A 21,126-nucleotide genomic window follows, 5' to 3' on the forward strand; every position below is an offset into this window, starting at 1 on the left:
CCCGCCTCTCCCAACCGTGTAAGGGCAGTTTTGGTATAATAACTTCTGCAAAACAAGCCCCACCCAGAGCCTAGCTGGCTTTGACTTTGGTCTGGGCCTCTTGCCAGGGAAGGGCACCTGCCAGACTGGCTCAGGCCAGTCTGAGTGAGTTGGCCCTTGGTGCCTGCCTTTTTACGGTGGAGGAAAGGTTTACTCAGCTCTGCTGGCTTATAGGAAGGTACTTCAACAAGTTTGAGGAAAGATTCATACTACCTTTTAATTCAACAAGTTCATGGAAAGATTCGTATTATCTTTTAATTCTATTTTTCCATAAGCTTTTGAAGTACCCTCGTATATGGGAGAGAATTATGGAAGCTTTTGAGAGTTCCAATTCCTTATCCTCTAAGGGCAGGAAGGATGACTTTCTCTGACCAACACTCATCCTAGAGAGTTGAAAGGAGGAGACAAGACTAACGAAGAATGTTGAGATACAGGCACATAAGCCAAACAAAATTGTTTAATTAAGAAGCCTCCAAGGTCAAGGGTTCAGCTCCCCATACCGCCAGCCACCAAATTAAAAAAAGAAAAAAAAACTAAACAGCCCCTGGTCGCTTCTAAGCCTCACCTTTATGTCAATCTGAGCGAGTGCCAATGGAATGTGTCCCGAAGCCTCTTGGCCCCGCCCCCTCACCCTTTCCCTCGCTCTGGTTGGTGAACAGCGTCCTAGGGCGTGACCTGTTCAGCCCTCACCCCCGACGAGCCTATACAAGGGGGCGGTTCCGCTGGCGTCCGCTTAGTAGGAGCCGGATCCCAGGGTCGAGAGGGTGTTCGGTGTTGCCACCCCGGGCGGGGAGAAGATGAACGGGACCCGGAACTGGTGTACCCTGGTGGACGTAAACCCAGAGAACCGGACCGCGGTAAGAAATAGCGCCTACACCGCCTCCTTCGCTTGGTATCGAATTCCGCCCCTCCCGTGAGCCGCGCCGAGTTCGTTACATCACCTGGTACCGAGCTCCGGGCGGTTAGCCCTTCGCGGCGCTTCTCTTTTTCTTTTCTGTCGCCCCGTGGCAGGCAGTGGGAGTCCCGGGGAGTCGCAGGATGAATACTCATTTGAGGCGCGAGGGCTCAGGGCGTCCCTACCCTTTGGGAGGACACTGCGGCACCTGCATGGGACTCGGCGCCTGTGAGCCCGTGCTTGGGCCGCGGGTTTTAGTGCGCCTTACTCAGGCGTCCTGTGGGCAGCTAGAATGGGTCGTTGGAGAATGAGCTCAAGGGTCAGATTCCTGCGCTCTTTTGGACATTGTTTCCCGACGAGGCGGAGAAGGCTTTTCGTGGGTACTGGTACCTCAGAGGCCCTTCAAAGAGCTTTGGGTGAGCGGTAACGCGAAAAAGGATAGAGAGTAATCTTACGGCTCGGTGGGGGACGAGTAAAGGGCGGTAGAACTCAAACTACGTCGAAATTGACAGACTCTACTTTTAGTTAGGGGGGATAGGGCTTTCCGCTTGGGAGTCACCTCTCTTCTGGGATTTCTCCTTCTCCCCGCTTGCAGTTCTCCTTCTGCCCTCCCCCTGTCGGACAACCGATAGCTTCCTGGGAGAGTTTGTTAGTTTTGCTTCCGTCTCCAGCTGCCAAGCGTGGGACTAGTGGATGAAGGGGATGCAGGACTTGGGCTAAGAAGGGAAGGGAAGTATGACCCATGCGAAGGCTTCTGGACGGGGTGAGGGCTGGGGAAAGGGGGAGTTCTCCAGTGCAAGCCGGTCTGCCCTGCTCCCCTTATTCCTCTGCTCCCGGTCCCTGTTCTCCCCCCGCCCCGCAGCTGACCATATGGTTTTTCCTCTCCAGAGGTAGAGGAGGGTAACTTGTGGCTGAGTGTTTGTAGGCTCTGCTGGGGAACTTAACCCAGAGTGGGTGTGTACTATTTCATCGATTATCCAAGTTGTTGTGGGTGAGAGTGAAATGGGAGCCAAGGTGATGAGGAGTTTGTATCTCCCCCCACCCCTCAATCTGATTCTCTTGCCCTATGCCTGTCTCAGCATGCCCCTGAGGTAGAGTTAACCCAACTGCATCTGGATTAGGACTGCTCTTCAAAGAATATTTGTAGACTAAGTGTTCATTTCAAGTTTAGGGTACAGATGATCATTTAATTCTGTTCACAGCACCCTCTCCATTTCCACCCAGGCTATGAGTGTTTCTACCACATTACAATACAGGCCTTGCTACTGTCCAACCCCGGTCTCCCAGTCCCTGGTCTTTTGTGTCCTGCCACTCCCCCAGCTATGGAACCCTGAAGAGATGGAAAAAATCCATCCCCTGTTGTGTCAGTCCCAAGTCCTATTCCTTCCTCTTGCCCTCTGTTTTGGAATGGTTGAAGCAGGGAAAAGGGTATGAGCTAAATAAAGGAGAGGTGTGTTTGGGCTTCTTTTTTGCTTGCTGTAGAAAAGAGATTCAGAAAGAAGGCACTGGCAGCTTTGAAAATGAAATGTTGCCCTCTGGTATCCTTGATGTTTTTGCTGCTTGTCTGGTGGGGCAGACAGGGTCTGTAGGAAAATAGTGAACATGGAATTGAGACAGCCTCCAGCCACTGATCAGTTTGAAGCTAGCCAAAAACCTCTAGAGCAAGGGGAGACAGAAATTCCCTTTTATTCCTTCTTTCTAGGCTGAATTTGAGACTTATTTTATTCCAAAACTGAGAATGAAATAACCATTGCCTGTATCTCAACTTGAAGACATTCCTGGGCCCTTAAGGAGGGGGAGGAGATGGTAAACAGTTAGTCAGGAGACAGGCTTTGTCCTGAATTCCTCTCCTCTGAGCCAGCCTGCAGATAGAATTTATGGCTCTGGACAGTCCCTAGGAGCCTGTTGTATATTCACACCATTGAATGAGTGCTCAGTGCATGTGCAAAGTGAGTGAGTGAATAAATAAATGAACAGATGTTTCTTTTGGAGTCAGCAATGTAGACAGTCGAACTCTTTGGGGTATCCTAGTGGGGCTCAGGACCCTGGGCTCTATTGGTGTTTCCCTACTACTTAGGCCATGTGCCTTAGTGTACCATACATGGACATGGAAATATAGCTAATATACTCTCTGGGTTGTTTTTGTTGTTGGAGGCAGATGCAGCAGATACAAGGAGCCAGTGATTTTCAAAACTGCAGACCATAACCACTAGTGGACCTGAAATAAACTTAGTGGGTCAGAAACCAGCATTAAAAAAAAAAAATAGAATTAACACTCAGAGTGTTAGTGAGGATAAACATTTTTGGCAAAAATTTTGTCTCAGTTATAGAGAGACAAAATTATATTATATTATATTATATGCGTGTGTTTTTTTACTGAATTGTGATGTAAAATATATTTTTTAGGTTGGAAAAGTTTGCAAGCCACTGTAGTAAGTTATACTGGCAAATAAAAGAACAAATAAACCTTAAACTCATTTTTATTAGACATTTCCATTAACTTCCGTTGATTATAAACAACAGAGAATGATTCCAGCTAACTTAAGCAGAAGAGGAATTTATTAGAAGGAAATGGGGCAGCTCACAGAATTTAAGGGAAAGCTTAAAAAGTCCAAACTTAGGGAGTCCTGGGGCCTGGGTAGGTGGAAGGAACTAATGGAGGCCTTCTACTTCCGGGTGATTTGGTTCCAGCTATTTTAGGTCTTTTTCCCATTCTGCTGATAATTCCAGGGAGAGGGTGCCGTTGTCCCCTGGCCAGGGCAAGACAGGGTTCCTTGACTGACAGGCCCACCTGATTACCCAGTGAAGGAGGGAGATTTTCCAAAGCAAAACTGAAGTGTTAGGCTGGCTGGTTAGCTCAGTTGGTTAGAGTGTGGTGCTGATAACTCCGAGGTCCAGGGTTTGATCTCTGCACCGGCCAAAAAAAAAAAAAAAAAAAGCAACAACAAACCCAAGTATTGTTACCTAGTTGAGGGGAATGGAAGTGGTATGATAAGAGATGTCCATGACATTAGATCATTAGACTTTAAGGGAGAGTGTGGTGCTGATAACACCAAGGCCATGGGTTTGGATCCCTATATAGGGATGGCCGGTTAGCTCACTTGGGGGAGCGTGGTGCCGAAAACACCACATCAAGGCTTAAGATCCCCTTACTGGTCATCTTTTTTTTAGAAAAAAAGAATGTTAGACTTTAGCATGGGTGATCCATACATCCCTCTTCTCTCCCTCCCTTCCCTCCTTTCTTCCTTCTATCCATCATTTTTTATCAAAGAAATATATGTTTATGATTTTAAAAAGATCTAATAATATCAGAAGTCTTCTAAAAGAAGATAGCAATCCCCTACTCCAAGTTCTGCTCCATGGAAGTAACCACTTTTAACTCTTTTTTTATTTTGGTTGCTGCCTGTATGGGATCTGGGATCTAAAACCTGTGACCTTGGAGTTTCAAGTCTTTTAGTAGCTGTTTTGTCTGGTGTTCACCTCCATGTTTTTAAATAATAAGCTTATAGTGATATTTCTTTTAGATGTCTATTGACTTCCTGTTATAGGATTTATAGGAAGATTTATATTCCTATCCCTTACATGCTCCCTTCCCATCTTCCCAATGTAATTATATTACAGTCTTTTGCTGTACTATGATTTCTGTTAATAGCATTGTGGTTAAGAGCATGGTTCTGAGAATCTAAGGTAGGCTCTAGTCAGGGCTTTGATATTTGTTTTGCCCATGATCACTTTGGTAAATTACTTAATTTCTTCATTCTCAATTTCCTTATCTACAAAACAGGGGTAGTAATTGTACACTTTTCATAGGTGATTGTATTTAATAAGATAATGCATATGAAACATTAAGCACAGTGCCTGGCACATAATAAGTGCTCACATGTCACCTATTATTTTCTTTGCTTCTTACTTGTACTAGACGGTTTTAACCTCATCTGAGCAGCCTGGCCGAATGATGGAAGAAGAGTCTGGGAACTCTCTGGTTTGGTCAAGGTTTGCTTCTTCTCATCATGATGTCGTTTGCTTATTCGTTTATGTTCCTTTCCCCTTTCCTTGATGACCCAGGTTCCTCTGCCAGTGGAGGGTCTCTGGGGTGAGAGGGGGGCCTATAGAAAGACCTATAGTGAAGGTAATGTTTGTTAGTCCTAACTCAGCCAGGACTGGTCTGAGACAGGGTGATGGTCAGGGTTCATATTTTGGCTTCCTTCTCTGTGCCCCCTTTCTCCTCCTTTTCTGACTTCATGGCCAAGGCAGCTGGTGTCCTCTGCTGCTCCAGGCTCTTTGATAGGTGATTCTTTTTAAGTAATCTATCAGTGTTACCTTTCTTAGAATATTTACATATCTTTTATCCTCTCTCTCTCCCTCTCTCTCCTTTTTTTTTTTTTTTTTTTTTTTTTTTGTTGTTGTTGTTTTTTCTTGGCCAGAGAGATTCTCTCAATTCCTGGGTGGATTTAGAATTTTTTCATTAGCTGCAGTCTGAACCCTTGTCTTTACCTTGGAATAGGTGACATTCCTTTAGGACCTCAGAAGCTGAAGTTGTTTAATGCCAAGTCTTTCCTGAGCTCCACTCTTTTTTTTTTTTTTTAAACTAGATCTGTGATTTATTGAAGGCTTGCCGTGAGCTTTATATATATTTTTATAACAGCTTTATTGAGAAATAATTAATATACCATATGATTCAGCCATTTAAAGTATACAGTTGAGTGGGTTTTCTTATACTCACAGTTGTACAGTTGTCAATGAATCAATTTTAGAACATTTTCATCACTCATAAAGATATCCTGGCCCATTAGCAGTTTCTTCCCATTGCCTGCCAATCTCCCCAGCTGTAGGCAATCACTGGTTTACTTTTCTCTCTAGGGATTTACCTATTCTGGACAGATGCAGTCATACAATATGGGATCTTCTGTGACTGGCTTTTTTCAATTGGCATAATGTTTTTAAGGTATAGCCACATTGTAATGTGAAATGAGTACTTCATTCCTTTTTATGGCTGAATAATATTCCACTGTATGGATATGTTAGGTATGTTCATCATGGAGAAATGGTGGTGGGCATTTGAGTTGTTTCTTCTTTTTTGGCTATTATGAATAATGCTGCTATGAACTTTGGTGTAAAGGTTTTGTCCGGACATGTGTTTTTGTTTCTCTGCAAGAAAAATACCCAGGAATGGAATTGCTGAGTCAGAATATTTGCATTCTAAAAGAGGATTCATCTGGAGTCATTGCTGCTTATTCCAAAGGAATGAATGAATTCTAAAATGGTGGAAGTGCTGGCTCTGTGACATCTGGGTGGAGAAGAAACTAACTTTTGGGCAGAGGAACCTTTCAAGTTTGGTGACTGCCTGTTCCTTCCACTCATGAGATTTGCCCCAAACTCAGCCCATAAATTCCTCCTCACTATTCTATCTCCCCCATTCGTTGCCAGAGTCTTACTTTTAGGAACACTGCAGCTGATGTCTCCAAGCCTGCCAGGAATTTGGGGAATGCTGAGCTTTGCTGGAGGAGCAAGGGGAGAATGTGAAAGAGGAAGGTTACCTAATCAACAGGCAACTGGCACCAACATTTGCCCATATTTTTAAGGGGTGGAGGGGGGTGTGTCCCTAGATAGTTTCGGTTCCAGACACGTGTGCTCAGAGCGAGTGGGATGAGCTTCCCTGCCTGCTGATAATTATGGTACATGCCTCTTTGGGTCACAATACAGAGTCTTGTGAAATACCTGTGTTTCCTAGGAGTTGGGAAGGTTTAGTTGGGGAAATAGGTATGTGCCTGGAAGGCTGGTGGCCTGGATTTAAGACTGGCCAGCAGAGGTAGGAAGAGAAGAGAATATAGGATAGTATGGGGATGGGTAGATGAAGGAAGAAAAGGGAAATGGTCTTCTAGAGTCTGGGGGCATAAACAGAAAAATCACAAAGCAAGGTAGTCAGAGACTACAGAGGGCAGAGTCACTTATGTGATCCTTTGTGGGGGGGGGGGGTGCTGAGGAACTTGCTCTTCATTCCAGGCTGGCTAGGCATTAGGCAGGTGTCCTGGGGAGAGACTGTCTCAGCAAAAGGATGTCTCCTTCAGAGTTCGGGTTCAGGAGTCCATCCCCCTCTGCATACACACTCTTACTGCCAAGCCCCAGTGTTCTCCTTTGCTAGGGCTCCAGGCAATGAGAAGGGCAGCCCCATTTAGGGTGCCACCCAAATCCCTTTTTCTCATTTCACTTCCCAATCACGGGTCAGCCCTCTGCATAGAGCTTGTCCAGCCCATGCCTCTGGGTAGGTAGCCAGATAAAAAGCAAACACCTGTTTTGTTGGCTAATCTGTGGGGTGGAAGAAAGGGAGTGATTCTTTGTGTCATACTCAACAAAGGGCCATCTCTGGCCCAGAGAACACTGCAGAAGTCAGGCCCAAGCACCTGAAACCTGTGAGCTTAGGGGGTAGGCACCCAACCCTCTCATCTGGCATTCTTTGGCTTTGTGGGGCTTTCTTCATCCTGACTTCTTGGGAGCTGTTGTTACAATGGTCTGGCTATTCCCATCTCTCAGACTGGGGAAATTAAAATTAAGATGACTGCTACTGCAGCAGCTTGAGAGACCATGTACATTTGGGGTAGGAGAGGGGTTGGGCTTGAGGGAGAAAGTGATGGAGGAGTGGATACAGGGTGAAGATGAATTAAGGATGCTGTTTCAGCTCCTGGGGGATCTGCACTTCTCTTACTTTCTCTTAGAAAGAACCTTACCCTTGACCCCCACCCACCACTCAGTCCTAGTGTCTCCATAGAATCCTGGGGGGTGGGAGCTGGGGAAATATGGGCTTTTCCCATAGATCTTTTCCCTATTCACATGAGCCCATGGTGTGAGAACCTGTGGGGCCTCCCTCTCTATCTCCCTAGGGCCTCCTGTTTATCTCCCTATCTCTCCTTAAACAGTCTTGATCTCTAACCCCTCAGCTATGTGTTTACCCCCTCCCTACTTGGAGGAGTGAGTCACAGCTGGAGATTTGTTTGAACAGAGTAGAGGCTGCCTGTAATTTGGAGGTAGCTGGGCTTCTCCCCAAGAATGTTTATGAGGTTAGAGGCTGCATACCTTGTGATTAACACTGCTCTTTTTTTCCCTAGAGAAGAAGGCTCCACTTCCCAATTGCCTTTCAGAGTCTCCAGTAAGGACCACCCTGCCAGACATTTTTGGGGTGTTCCTAAGGCTCCCTGGAGCTTGCTGATAGCCCTGAGGTCACTCTATTTCCAGAAAACAACTAATTACACCGAGCAGAGAGGAGACCCAGTTTTTCCCTCCTTGGTTCTGGGTTGGGGTAGTGGGGTGAGGTCAGTGGCCTTGTAGACAAGACTGCATTCTCTGGCTCTGGAGGATGAGGTGCCAGAGAGAGCCCTAAATTTTTTACCGGCATCATTTAGACAATTTGCTTCACCCCCACCTTCCTCCCTTGCAGACTTTCCAGAGCTACTTGAGAAAATAATGCTGCCCCACCTTTGTGAAGTGATTTATGGTTTGCAAAGCACTTTCACATTGTTTCTACACATCTGCCTCCCCTGCCTAAAATGTTGGCAGAGTTGGTATTATCACCTCCATTTTACAGATAGGAAATTGAGGCCCAGAGAGATTAAGTGGTTTGCTTAAGGATTAACAGATGTCAGTCAGGGCTCAGACACCTCACTTCTGACTCCAAGTTTAGTACTTTTTCTTTCCTTCCCTTTGTATATATTTTATTATAGGAGTGTGGCACAAATACATATTGGTTGCTAAAGCTTTTTTTTCCCCCCAGTTGGTTAGAGTGCAACCTTATATATTTATTTTTATTTTTATTTTTATTTTATTTTATTTTATTTTATTTTTTTAAAGATGACCGGGAAAAAATAAAAAAAATAAAAAATAAAGATGACCGGTAAGGGGATCTCAACCCTTGGCTTGGTGTTGTCAGCACCACGCTCAGCCAGTGAGCAAACCGGCCATCCCTATATAGGATCCGAACCTGTGGCCTTGGTGTTATCAGCACCGCACTCTCCCGAGTGAGCCAAGGGCCAGCCTTATTTTTTTATTTTTTATTAGCATATTCATTGTTACAAACCATACTCTTTATGCCCCTTATCCAGTTTCTCCCCTTCCCCCTCTCTTCTCCCCTCTTCCCCTCTGATAACCATAGATTCGTTCTCTCCATCTGATAGATTAACTGTTCCTCTGTTGGTTTGTTGCCTGGATGATCTGTACAGTACTGAGATAGGTGTGATCAAATCCTCCCCAATTATCATACATCAGATGCATCTTCTATTACTCTGGAGTGTGCTTTGCAGGGAGAGAGGACCTCTTCTTTTTTTCCTTTGGTTTCTGCCGGTGCCTCTCCTTATGTCAATGAAGTTGAGAGTCTGGTGTACCATCTGCATGGTGGCTGTGACTGCTGCTGTAAGAGGCTAGCCGCTTTTGCAGCAGCCATGGCAATTGTGGTCACTACAGAGGGCTACCTGTGTGAAAGTGGTGATTTTGGTGTGCTCTTTACCTGGTTGTGGCTGGGTTCAGCATCCCCTGGCTCCACGCCTCAGGGCCCTGGCGGGGCCCCTGGCACAGTGGCAGAAGCTTGCCTAGTTGTGGCTGGGTTTGATTGTTGCTAAAGTTTAAAACACTAGAAGTATATGAAATGAAAGTCCCTTCACTCCCTTACCCTTCTTTACTGTATATGAATTCAGTGCTTTTCTTATGTGTTTACTTTCAAGAAATGCCACATGGCATGGTGATTAGGAGCTCAGACTAGAGCCACAGTCTGAATCCTGACTCTGTGCCTTCCTAGTTGTGTGACCTTAGACAAGATACTTAACTTGTGTGCCTCAGTTTTCTCATCTGTAAAATGGGGATGTTGATTATAATATCTACTACATAGTATTGTGAGGACTAAATAGATTAATACACGTAAAGCACTTAGAATCGGGCCCAATAGGGCCCCATACATAGTAATTGCTATGTATAGGAGGAAGTGGCAATTACCAATACTATGAACATATATATATTGTTAAAATGTACCCCAAATGACAGACAAAATAGACTCACTGTGGTTAAAAGAGATATCAAAATTGTTTAACAGAACCAAATAGCCACAAGGAGGGAATGGGCAGACACTATTTCTCAGCCTGCAAGTATCTATCTTACTGTTATGAAGTTTTCCTTTCTGTTACTAAGTAAAGACAACTCTCAGAAGAGAAGGCCAAATCAGCTATAGCTAGGAATTCTACATTGACCTTCAACAAGTCCACCTGGTACCAGCCACCAACATCCTCATTCTCATACTTGGGGGCCCATAGTGACCCCAGTTAGATAGAAGAATGTCCTTGGAGTCTGTTTTCAATGATAAGAGAGGTCACATCAAAACCAGCCACGGCCAGCCTATAGAGCCTGTGCAATAACACACCTTTGTGATATGTTCACTCATTGAGCATATATACAGCCTTCTGCATAAATATTCACAACACTGCTCTAAGCTCACTGTATATGCCTGACATTGGAAGGTGTAAATAGTAGTCTTCCTCTTTTGTTCGCAGGTTATCTTCAGTTGTGCTGATGTCTGCGTTCCCCAATCTGCAGATTGTCTTTTTTATGGACAATAAAGTATCCCTTTTCTCTTTAGCGGATCCTATGTTCTTCTTTTGTTAACAATATATACTTAAATAAATGAGAAATCACATTTTACAAATTAGTGTCTGATTTACTTTTTTTCCTACTTAATATATCTTAGAGATCTTTTCCTGTCAGTTTATACATGTTTATCAGCAGTGTAATATTTCATAGTATGGATGTTACCATCCATATGCCACATTATTCTTTCACCTACTAGAGAATATTTATATTGTTTCCACTTTTTAACTATTCTAAGTAGTATTGTATATATCAGTTTTATACATATATCTTTGGGCAAATGTGCATGTATTTTCATAGGGCATATTCCTAAAATTGGAATTACTAGGTCAAAGTGTTTACAAAATATACAAATTATGTCTTTCAATTAATATTGCCAAATTAACTTCCAAAAATACTTCTATAAAAATTTATACTCTTTTCAACAATAGATGAGGTTAGTTTTTTTCTTTGAATACTCACTGATCCTAGATATTACTAGTATCTTTAATATTTGTCATTTAGTTGGTCTAAAAATGATATCTCTGCAGGATTTATATGAAGAAAAAACTACTGAAAAGAAAGAAAGCAGTCTTGATATATGGGAAGTTTAAAGCGTAGCAATAAAATGGACATCTGTGTACTGAAGACCCAGCTTAAGAAATAGAACATACTTCTGTTTCTTCTGAACACTGTTGAAATAGAACCTTATCAATGCTTTTGAAGCCCCTAGAAGATTATAACCCTCTGCTTCCTCCATGGAAGTGATCACTATCTTGAATTTTATATTTATTTCCTTGCTTTTTGTTATAATTTTACTACATCCTCAAATGATACGTTGCCTAGTTGGGCATGTTTTGAACTCTCTCTATATATCATGTATGTTCTACAGCTTGCTGTTTTTAACTTAACATTAATTTTGAGATTCATTCACGTCAGTGTATATTGTGGTAGTTCATTTGTTTTCACAGCTGAATAGTAGTTCATTGTACTAATATGCCAGAGTTTATTAATTCATTTTCTTGTCAGTGGGCCATCTAGGTTGTTTCTAGTGTTTTTCCACTGCAAGCAATGTTGCTATGAACAAACTTCTATATGTCTTATCTTTACACTTTTGTAAGTTTAATGACATTCTCCCCCAAATGATAACTCATTATCATTTTACTGCATCTTATTATCATTTTAATTTGCATTTCTCTGATTGCTGGTGAGGTTGAGCTGCTTTCATGTATCCACTAGCCACTCGTATTTCTTCTTAGAGTTGCCTTTGTTTGTCTTTGCTCATTTTTTTCTTGACCTTCCACTACCACTTTCCATGTCTGCTTTTTCTAGTATTCCATACTGCTTCTTTAGACTAAAGAGTCTGTTTCTCAAAAAAAAAGGGAACTGGGAGAATCCCTAACTGTATCACCTGGAATTTGTACAACACATATTTGAGTACCTACCGTAGGCCAGGCACTGTGCTACATAAACTATTCATGTCTTCAAGGAGCTTATGGTTTTATTGGGGGAGATGAATGAATAAGTAGTTACCAAAGAATGAGGTCAGTGTTATAGTTTAGGATATGTAGGATGCAGTAGGTGCAGGTAGCAGGTGCTGACTGAGCAAGGAGTGCTGGGATAGGACCCTCAGGGGATTCTCAAGGTGAGCCTTGAAGACTGAGTGGGAATTCTCCAAGGAGGCAAGGTGGTGGGAGGTCCTGGGAGAAGAAAACATGTGCATCTATGGAACATAGAAGCATGTTTGCATTGGGGGACTGGTCAACAGAAACAGAGATTTGGATATGGATGCCTTCCTACAATTGGATCAGTAAAGTTTGGGATAGTTAGAGTGTAGGATACATTGGTGGGAGTCAAGACATTATGTGGTGTAGACAGTGATAGTCCTGGTCATGAGGGGACATTAATGCCATGATAAGGAGTTTTTAATTGTTGTGCTTTTAAAAGCATTTTATTTAAGGGTACCATACATACAGAAAAGTGGATATATCATGAATGTATAGTCAAGTAATTTTCACAAATGTACAGTCAAGTAATTTCCACAAACTGTAACCAGCACCCAGATCAAAAAAACAAGACATCATGGGTACAACAGAAGCCCCTCGTGTTTCTTTCTAGTTACTACCTACCCTGTACCCTCAAGGATAACCACTGTTTTGCCTTCTGAAGTATATATTAGTTTTGCTTGTATTCGTACTTTTTACATAATTGGAATCATATAGTGCGCTTTTGTGTGTGGATTCTTTTGTCTAACATTTTTGTGAGATTTACTGATGTTGCATATACAGTAGTTCATTCTTTTTCATTGTTCCATTATATGGATATATCACAATTTATCTATTCTACTCTTGATGAACATTGGGTAATTTCTAGTTTTTAGCTATGAAAAATGCTTCTATGAACATTGTAAGGTATATTTTTATGGGGAAATGTGTGCATTTCTCTTGGGTGGAATGACTAGGAGTACAATTGCTGTGTCATAGAATATACATACGTTCATTTTTGGTAGATAATTTTAAATCATTTTCCAAGGTGATTGTGATATGTGAATTCCAGTTGTTCCACATCCCCCAACACTTGGTATTTTTTTTTTCTTTTTCATTTTAGTCATTCTGGTAGATATTTTTTGATATTGCCTTGTGGTTTTAGTTTTTGGTTCTTCCAAGATGACTAATGAAGTTGAGCACCTTTTCATGTTGGTTATTCTCTTATGAGATGAGTCTGTTGAAGTCTTTTGCCCATTTTGCTATTGGTCTGCCTGCCTGTCTGTCTCTTTATTTAAATGAACATTTTACTTTGGATTAATTTTAGATTTACAGAAAAGTTGCAAAGACCGTATAGAGAATTCTCGTGTATTCTTCATCCAGTTTCATCCTTTGTTAACATCTAAACATTACTGTGGTACATTTTCCATAACTAAGAAATTAATTTTGGTTTAATTTTGGTTAACTGGATTGTAGACTTTATTTGGATTTTACCTTTTTTCTACTACAGTTCTTTTCTTGATCCAGGATTCAGTCCAGATACCATGTTGTATTTATTCTTTCTGTTTTGTAGAAATTCTTTTATATTCTGGATGTCCTTTGTCAGATATATGTATAGCGACTTTCTTCTGGTCTGTGGGTTGCCACACACTCTCTAGTGGTGTCTTTGATGAACAAAAGTTCTAAATTCTAATATAGTCCAGTTTATCAATTTTTAAATTCATGGGTAAGATTTTTTATGCCATATTTAGGAAAATTTTTGCCTTTGTCTGAAAGAAAGTGAACCAAGATGCCAGGTACCGTTCAAGCTTTATTAAAGAAAGAAATCTGCCGGGCTGTACTCAAAATGGAGCACAGCCTGGGGCTGCCCTGAGAATGGGGGACAGCACCAGGTGTGGGGGTGGTAGAGCTTATATAGTGGGCCAAGGGCTGGCTGATACCATCTAGGAGGGTCATTATGCTAATATGGATCAGGGTGGAGAACTGCATCCTTGCAGAAGCAAAAGGGGTTTCTGTTTAAGTCAGGAGGCTTCTCCTAAAGGGAAGGGGGGAGGGGAGGGGAGGAAGTGGGTGGTGCCATTTTGTACTTGGGCTTGTCTAAAGTGGCGCTGGTTATGTTGCAGATTATTGCCAAAGTTGTGAAGATGATTTTTTTTTTTTTTTTGGCAGCTGGCCAGTACAGGGATCCTACCCCAACCCTTGACTTTGGTATAATACTGTGCTCTAACCAACTGAGCCACATGGCCAGCCCAAGATGCTTTTCTATAAAAACTTTATTGTTTTGCCTTTTACATTTAAATCTGTAATGATGTTTGTGTATGGTGAACTGATGTTTATGTATGATGTGAGATAGGAGTAAATATACATTTTTTTCCATAACAAGGCATTTTTTACTTTAACCTTTAAGTATACAGAGTCATTGAAGTATTTTGAAGAGGAGCATTATGTCAAATTTGGATGAACTGGCATTTTTGTATGTCTACTTGTATTAGTCACTAAGTTCTCACTTAAGCATCGTGTTATCTGTCTTACCAACTAAAAAACTAAAGCTGATGGAATAAGATCAATATACACCTCAAATGAAAACCAGAACCAGTGTTTGAGCCAATGTCTAAATGTTCCAAATGCTATTCTTTTTCTGCAAAGAAAAGAGAAAGTCAGGTTGGGCTTGAGGGGCAATGGACTGGCAATAAATCTGATAGTGATCTAGCTACTGTTGTGTATCGTTTCATTCTATCAAAATAAAAGATATCTTCTAAAATAAAAATATATATAAGAAATAAAAATAAAAAAGAAATTGACAACCTATATAAGGGTTAGGTTGAATATATTAGTTTAATCTATGAAGTTTAGTACTAATTGCCATTAAAAGCTAATTTTGAAGACTGTTTTATGTGATGGAAATTAATGATGAAATGTTAAGGGGGAGAAAAGCAAGTATATAACTATGTACAATAGTGTACCTTAAAAATATGCATAGGAAAAATATAAGGAATACACTAACTTTTTTTTTTAAAAAAGATGACCGGTAAGGGGATCTTAACCCTTGACTTGGTGTTGTCAGCACCACGCTCAGCCAGTGAGCGAACCAGCCATCCTTATATGGGATCCGAACCCGGGGCCTTGGTGTTATCAGCACCGCACTCTCCCGAGTGAGCCACAGGCCGGCCTTACACTAACATTTTAATAGTGGCTATTTCTAGGTGGTAGGATTATAAATGCTTATTTTCTTCATTATATTCTTCAGTTTTTGTCCCTGGTAAAAGAATATTAATTTCTTTTTTTAAGGATAATTATAGATTCACATGCAGTTATAAGAAGTAATAGAATTCCCAGATACCCTTTACTCAGTTTCCCCCATTGATATCATATTGTAAAAGTATACTACACTATGACAACCAGGATATTGACATTGATGCAGTCCAGATACAGAACATTTCCATCACCAGGAGGATCCCTCATGTTGCTCTTCTAAAGCCACATCCATTTCCTTCCTGCCAGCCACGTCCTTAACTCCTGGCAACCATTAATCTGTTCTCCATTTCTGTAATTTTGTCATTAAAAAATCTTTCATAAATGAAATTATATGGTATATAACCTTTTGTGATTAGCTTTTTTCACTCAGCATAATTCTCTGGAGATTGTTGTTGCATGTGTCAATAGTTTGTTTCTTTTTATTACTGATAATATTCCACATACTGTAGTATTCCACAATAATAGACGTACCACCATTTATTTAACCATTCACCTATTAAAGGACCTCTTTGTTGTTTCCAGTTTTTGGCTATTACAACTAAAGCTGCTGTAATTATTCATGCACAGGTATTTGTGTGGTTTTTGTGTGAACATATGTCTTTATTTCTCTGGGATAAATGCCCAGGAGTACAATTGCTGTGTTATATTGTAGTTGCATGTTTAGTTTTTAAAGAAACTGCCAGGCCTATTTTTCAGAGTGGCTGTATCATTTTACATTTCCACCAGCAATGTATGAGTGATCCAGTGTCTCCACATCCTCTCCGGTATTTGGCGTTGTCATTATATTTTATTTTAGCCACCCTGATGATAGGTGTAGTGGTATCTCACTATAGTTTTAATTTGCATCTCCTTCATGACATGAGGTTGAACATACTTTTATGTGCTTATTTGCCATCTGTATGTTTTCTTCAGTGAAATACCTCTTCATGTCTTTTGCCCATGTTGTAACAATATTGGGGGATAGAATCTCTATGTTCATGAGAGATATTGGTCCGTAATTTTCCTTCCTTCCTTCCTTTCTTTGGTACCAGGGTTAGACTAGCTTCATAAAATGAGTTGGGAAGTGTCCCCTCTCTATTTTCTGGATGAAATTATGTAGAATTGGTGCCAATTCTTTAAACATTTGGAGTATTCTCCAGTGGAACCATCTGGGCCTAGAGGTTTCTTTTGTAAGAGTTTATAAATTGTGAATTTAATTTCCTTAATAGTTATAAGACTATACAAATTGCCTGTTTCTTATTGGGTGAGTTGTAGTAGTTTGTGTTTTTTGAGGAATTGGTCCATTTTATGTAAATTGTAAAGTTGTTGTTCATAGTATTACCTTATCCTTTTGATATCTGCATGGTCTGTGGAAATATCCTGTTTCATTCCCTATATTGGTAATTTGTGTGTGTGTCTTTTATTTATTGTCAGTCTCACTAGAGGTTTGTCAATTTTATTGATCTTTTCTGAGATCTTTGTTTCATTGATTTTCCTCTATTGTTTTTCTGTGTTAAATATTATTCACTTCTGTTTTTATCTTCATTATTTCATCCCTCTTGCTTGCTTTGGGTTTATTTTGTTCTTTTCTAAATTCTTAAAGAGGGAGCTTAAATTATTGATTTGAGACTTTCCTCTTTTCTTATTTATCCATTTAGTGCTATAAATTTCCCTCACAGAATTGCTTTAGCTGTGTCCCACAAAATTTGATATTTTGTATTCAGTTCAATGATTTTTAAAAATTTCCTTCGAGATGTCCTCTTTGACCTAAGGATTATTTAAACATGTGTTGTTTAGTTTCCTGATGTTTGGAAATTTTACTATCTTTTTTCAGTTTCTAGTTTGATTTCATCGTGGTCAGATAAAATACTCTGTATGATTTCCATTCTTGTAAATTTGTTTTATAAGGTCCAGGTTAGGGCCGGCCCGTGGCTCACTCGGTAGAGTGCGGTGTTGATAAGGCCCAGGTTATGGTCTATCTTAATATATTTTCCGTAGGCACATGAAAAGAATGTGCATTCTTCTGTTGTTGGGTGGAGTGTTCTATAAACATTGATTAGATACTGTTGGGTGATGGTGTTATTGAGTTCTTATATATCCTTGCTGATTTTTTTGTCTAATTGTTCTATCAATTCTTGAGAGATGGGTGTTGAAGTCTCCAACTATAATTATGGATTTGTGTATTTCTCCTTTCAGTACTACCAGTTTTTGCTTTACATTTTGCAGCTTTTTTGTTTGGTGCATATCCATTTGGGATTGTTATGTCTTCTTTGTGGATTGACTCTTTCATCATTATGTAATGTCTCTCTCTGTCTCTGGTAATTTTCTTTGCTTCAAAGTGTACTTTATATGATACTAATATAGCCACTCCTGCTTTCCTTTGATTAGTGTTTACATGATATATCTTTTCCTGTCCCTTTACTTTCAACTTGCCTATGTCTTTATATTTGAAGTGTCTTTCTGGCAGACAGCATATATTGGGTCATTTTTAAAAAATTTATGTATTTTTAAATTGACAGATAAAATTGTATGTATTTACCATGTACAACATATTGTTTTGAAGTATATATACATTGTAGAATGATTAAATCTAGTTAATTAACATATGTATTACCCTATAGTTATCATTTTTGTGGTGAGATGAGTCATTTTTTTAAAATCCACTCTGCCAATCTTTGTTTTTATTGGTGTATTTAGACCACTTACGCTTAATATAATTATTGGTATTGTATGTTTCCCATTTTTTTTTTTGCATTTTGTTTGTTCTCTCTGTTTTTCATTTCTCTGTTTTCTTTTTCCTGTCTTCCTGTGGGTTACTTGAACACTTTTTAGAATTCCATTTTGGTTCATTTATAGTGTTTTTTAGTGTTACCTCTGTTTGGCTTCTTATTGGTTGCTCTAGGTATTACGTTATATGTACATTACTTATCACAGTCTACTGGTGTTGTCATTTTACCAGTTTGAGTGAACAAGAGAAATCTTTCTTCCTTTACATCCTTTTACCCTCTCCCATTTATAATATTAATATAAATATTTCCTCTGTATACATTTAAAGCCACATCAGATCAAGGTATAAGAATGAACAACAACAAAAAACCACATCTGACATCTCTAATGAAACATAATTTAGAAAACCTGAGAAGGAAACCCTATTATATTTACTTATATTTTTTCTATCCATGTTTCTTTCTTCCCAGCATTCCAAAAGTTTCTTTTTATTATTTCTTTTCTGTTTAGAGAACTTTTTAAGCCATTCTTTTAGTGTAAGTTAGCTGGTGAGAAATTCTCTTAGTTTTCCTTCATCTGATAATGTCTTGATTTCTGCCTCATTCCTAAAGGATATTTTCCCTGGGTATAGGATTCTGAATTGACAGTTCTTTTCTTTCAGCACTTGAAAATATTATGCAGGGGCTAGCTGGTTAGCTCAGTTGGTTAGAGCACAATGTTATAACACCAAGGTCAAGGTTCAGATCCAACGTACTAGTCATCCACCAAAAAAAAAAAAAAAAAGTCCCTTCTGGCCTCTGTCATTTCTGATGAGAAATCTGCTGCTATTCATATTATTTCCCCCCCCCCCCGTAAGTAAGGTATCATTTTTCTCTGGCTATTTTCAAGACTTTTTTCTTTGTTTTTAGTTAGCAGAAGTTTAATTATGATGTATTATGGCATGAATTTTGGGTTTATTCTGGGGTTGGCTCAGCTTCTTGAATTTTTAGGTTTGTCTTTTGCCAAATTTGGGAAGTTTTTAGCTGTTATTTCTTTGAATACCTTTTCAACTCACCCCTTTCTCCTCCCTGTCTGGGATTCTGATGACATAAATGGATAGGATAATCTCTCAGGGCCTTGACCCAGCCTAGTTGTCTATGCTCTCCCAATAGGAATGCCTGTGTTCATGAAATAAACCAGACTTGATGACTTTCATTGGCTGATAACTCTTTCATTCTGACTGAAGGATGCCCTGGCTTTCCCTAGCTGCCTCCAGGTATGAGGAGATGGTGCTTTATTCAAAGTGCCTGCCTGTGTCCTGGGGAAAAAGAATTGGCATTCACTCTGGCTATTTTGAAATCATTTCCTCTTCTCTCTTTTGTAATGTTTTCTTGGTCTGGATGTCATGGAGCATTCATTGTGCATTCAGAAAATATGTATCTGTACTAAGGGCTGTGACAGACAGCCATCAAGGAGTTAACAGTTAGAAAGGGCAATTTCTCATAGAACACAAATTACTGAGAGGCAGACACCATAGGAGGCCTTGTCATGCCGAGGGAGTTGAGGGAAGGGAAGATGTGTTTTCCACAGGATTCAGGGTAGTGTTATGGAAGATGTGGCATTTGAAAGTGAACTCTTCAGGGACTTGCAGATGCCCCAGGTGAAAATGGGAAGAAAGGATATTTAAGGCAAAGGAAATGATGCCAGCAAAGGCACTGAAGTTGCAAGGCATGGTATATATTGGATGGAGGGGGTGTCGGGGGGGCAATAAAGGACAGTAGTTAGAGTGGTGGGTTGACTCAGACTTTATGAGCCTTGTATGCCACACTAAGGATATGGCTTTTATTTTGGGAATTAAATGTTTTTGTTAAACCAGCTACTTTGTCAGGATTGGTAAAGCTTAGAGCCCATTGTGGCAGTGTCTTCTGTCATCCCTAAATTTGGGTTCATTCTAAGAAGTGGGAGGAGGCTAATGTTTGAGTATCTCCCTCCTGTGTGGCACAGAGTAACCTCCACACATTTTCAGTTAGTCTTCAACAAAAACTCCTCAGTTGGATGATAGTATTCCTATTTCATAGAAGAGAACACCAAAAGTTAAGTATCTGAGCACACCGAGAGTTCAGTTTCTGACCATAGATTGATCTTTTTCTCCAGCAAGTTGGAAGGTTAGGAGGGTTCCTTAAAACCTGCTAAGGGGACCCTGTGGCGCACTCGGGAGAGTGTGGCGCTGGGAGCGCTGTGTGGCGCTGGGAGCGCAGCAGCGCTCCCGCCGCGGGTTCGGATCCTATATAGGGATGGCCAGTGCGCTCACTGGCTGAGCGAGATGTGGCTGGTCCCTCCCCCCCCAAAAAACCTGCTAAGGGTAAGGTGGTATTTATGCTACTGGTCCTTGAGGCAGGGGATGACCAGATGACTCAAGGTCATTTCTATCCTTGGGTAGCTCAGCACCCATCTTTCCTTCATTGCCTGGGAGAGGCATATACTCCACTCTCATGCTGTCACAGTATAGAAGCTAGAAGGAGCCTAAGAGATACTTAGTCTAATCCCTTATTTTTCTAGTGGAAACCAGAGCCCCTGAGTGGCTAAGCCCTTCATCCACCTCCACAAATAACACAGGTTATTGGCAGGGTTTGGTCCACTCTGCCTTCTTGGTCCTCAGTGTTATTGTCTTCCCAAATCTCCAGCCACCCATTTTTCCCTTTCACCATCTTTTTTCCCTTAGGTTTTTTATTTTCCCCACAAAGTGTTTTTTTAACCTTCTTTGAGTGATGAAAGAAAATCTGCTTCATCCTTTGAAATTAGGCTGATCTCTAGATAAATACCTATTATCTTGCCTGCTTTCATTTGGTTAATTTCTGTGTGGCTCATGGAAATGGGGGTTTGGATTCAGGTACTTTCCCTATAGTTTGGTTCAGGAAGGATATCCTAGTCTTGTAAAGTGCATGAATAACTTCCTGGCTGGTTGTCAGGAGCAAAAATTCTGGATTGGGGATGACCAATGCAGAGATGACCTCTCCATGATTGGGGAAGGGGGATCCATTCAATTTGCTCCCTGTAATCCGAGAACCGGAGAATCCTCTGGAGCTGTACAGAGCAATATGCTGTGTAGTCTGTGGTGTGGTGGAAAGAGAACTGTCAGGTGGCCCCAGAGACATCCAACACCCAGGA

General features: G+C 40.8%; 1 protein-coding gene across 3 annotated transcripts in view; it reads left to right on the forward strand.

Moving 5' to 3' along the window:
* Window positions 1-786: 786 nt before the first annotated feature.
* Window positions 787-21,126, forward strand: part of TUFT1 (tuftelin 1) — a 41,665-nt gene continuing 21,325 nt past the window's right edge. For all 3 annotated transcript variants that reach the window (XM_063106343.1, XM_063106344.1, XM_063106345.1), the window contains exon 1: window positions 787-896. In XM_063106343.1, the coding sequence (XP_062962413.1) occupies window positions 837-896 (60 nt within the window). In that variant the 5' untranslated portion in view covers window positions 787-836. The remainder of the gene's footprint in view (window positions 897-21,126) is intronic.

This window comes from Cynocephalus volans, chromosome 8 (assembly GCF_027409185.1).
Source record: "Cynocephalus volans isolate mCynVol1 chromosome 8, mCynVol1.pri, whole genome shotgun sequence".
Lineage (NCBI taxonomy): Eukaryota > Metazoa > Chordata > Mammalia > Dermoptera > Cynocephalidae > Cynocephalus > Cynocephalus volans.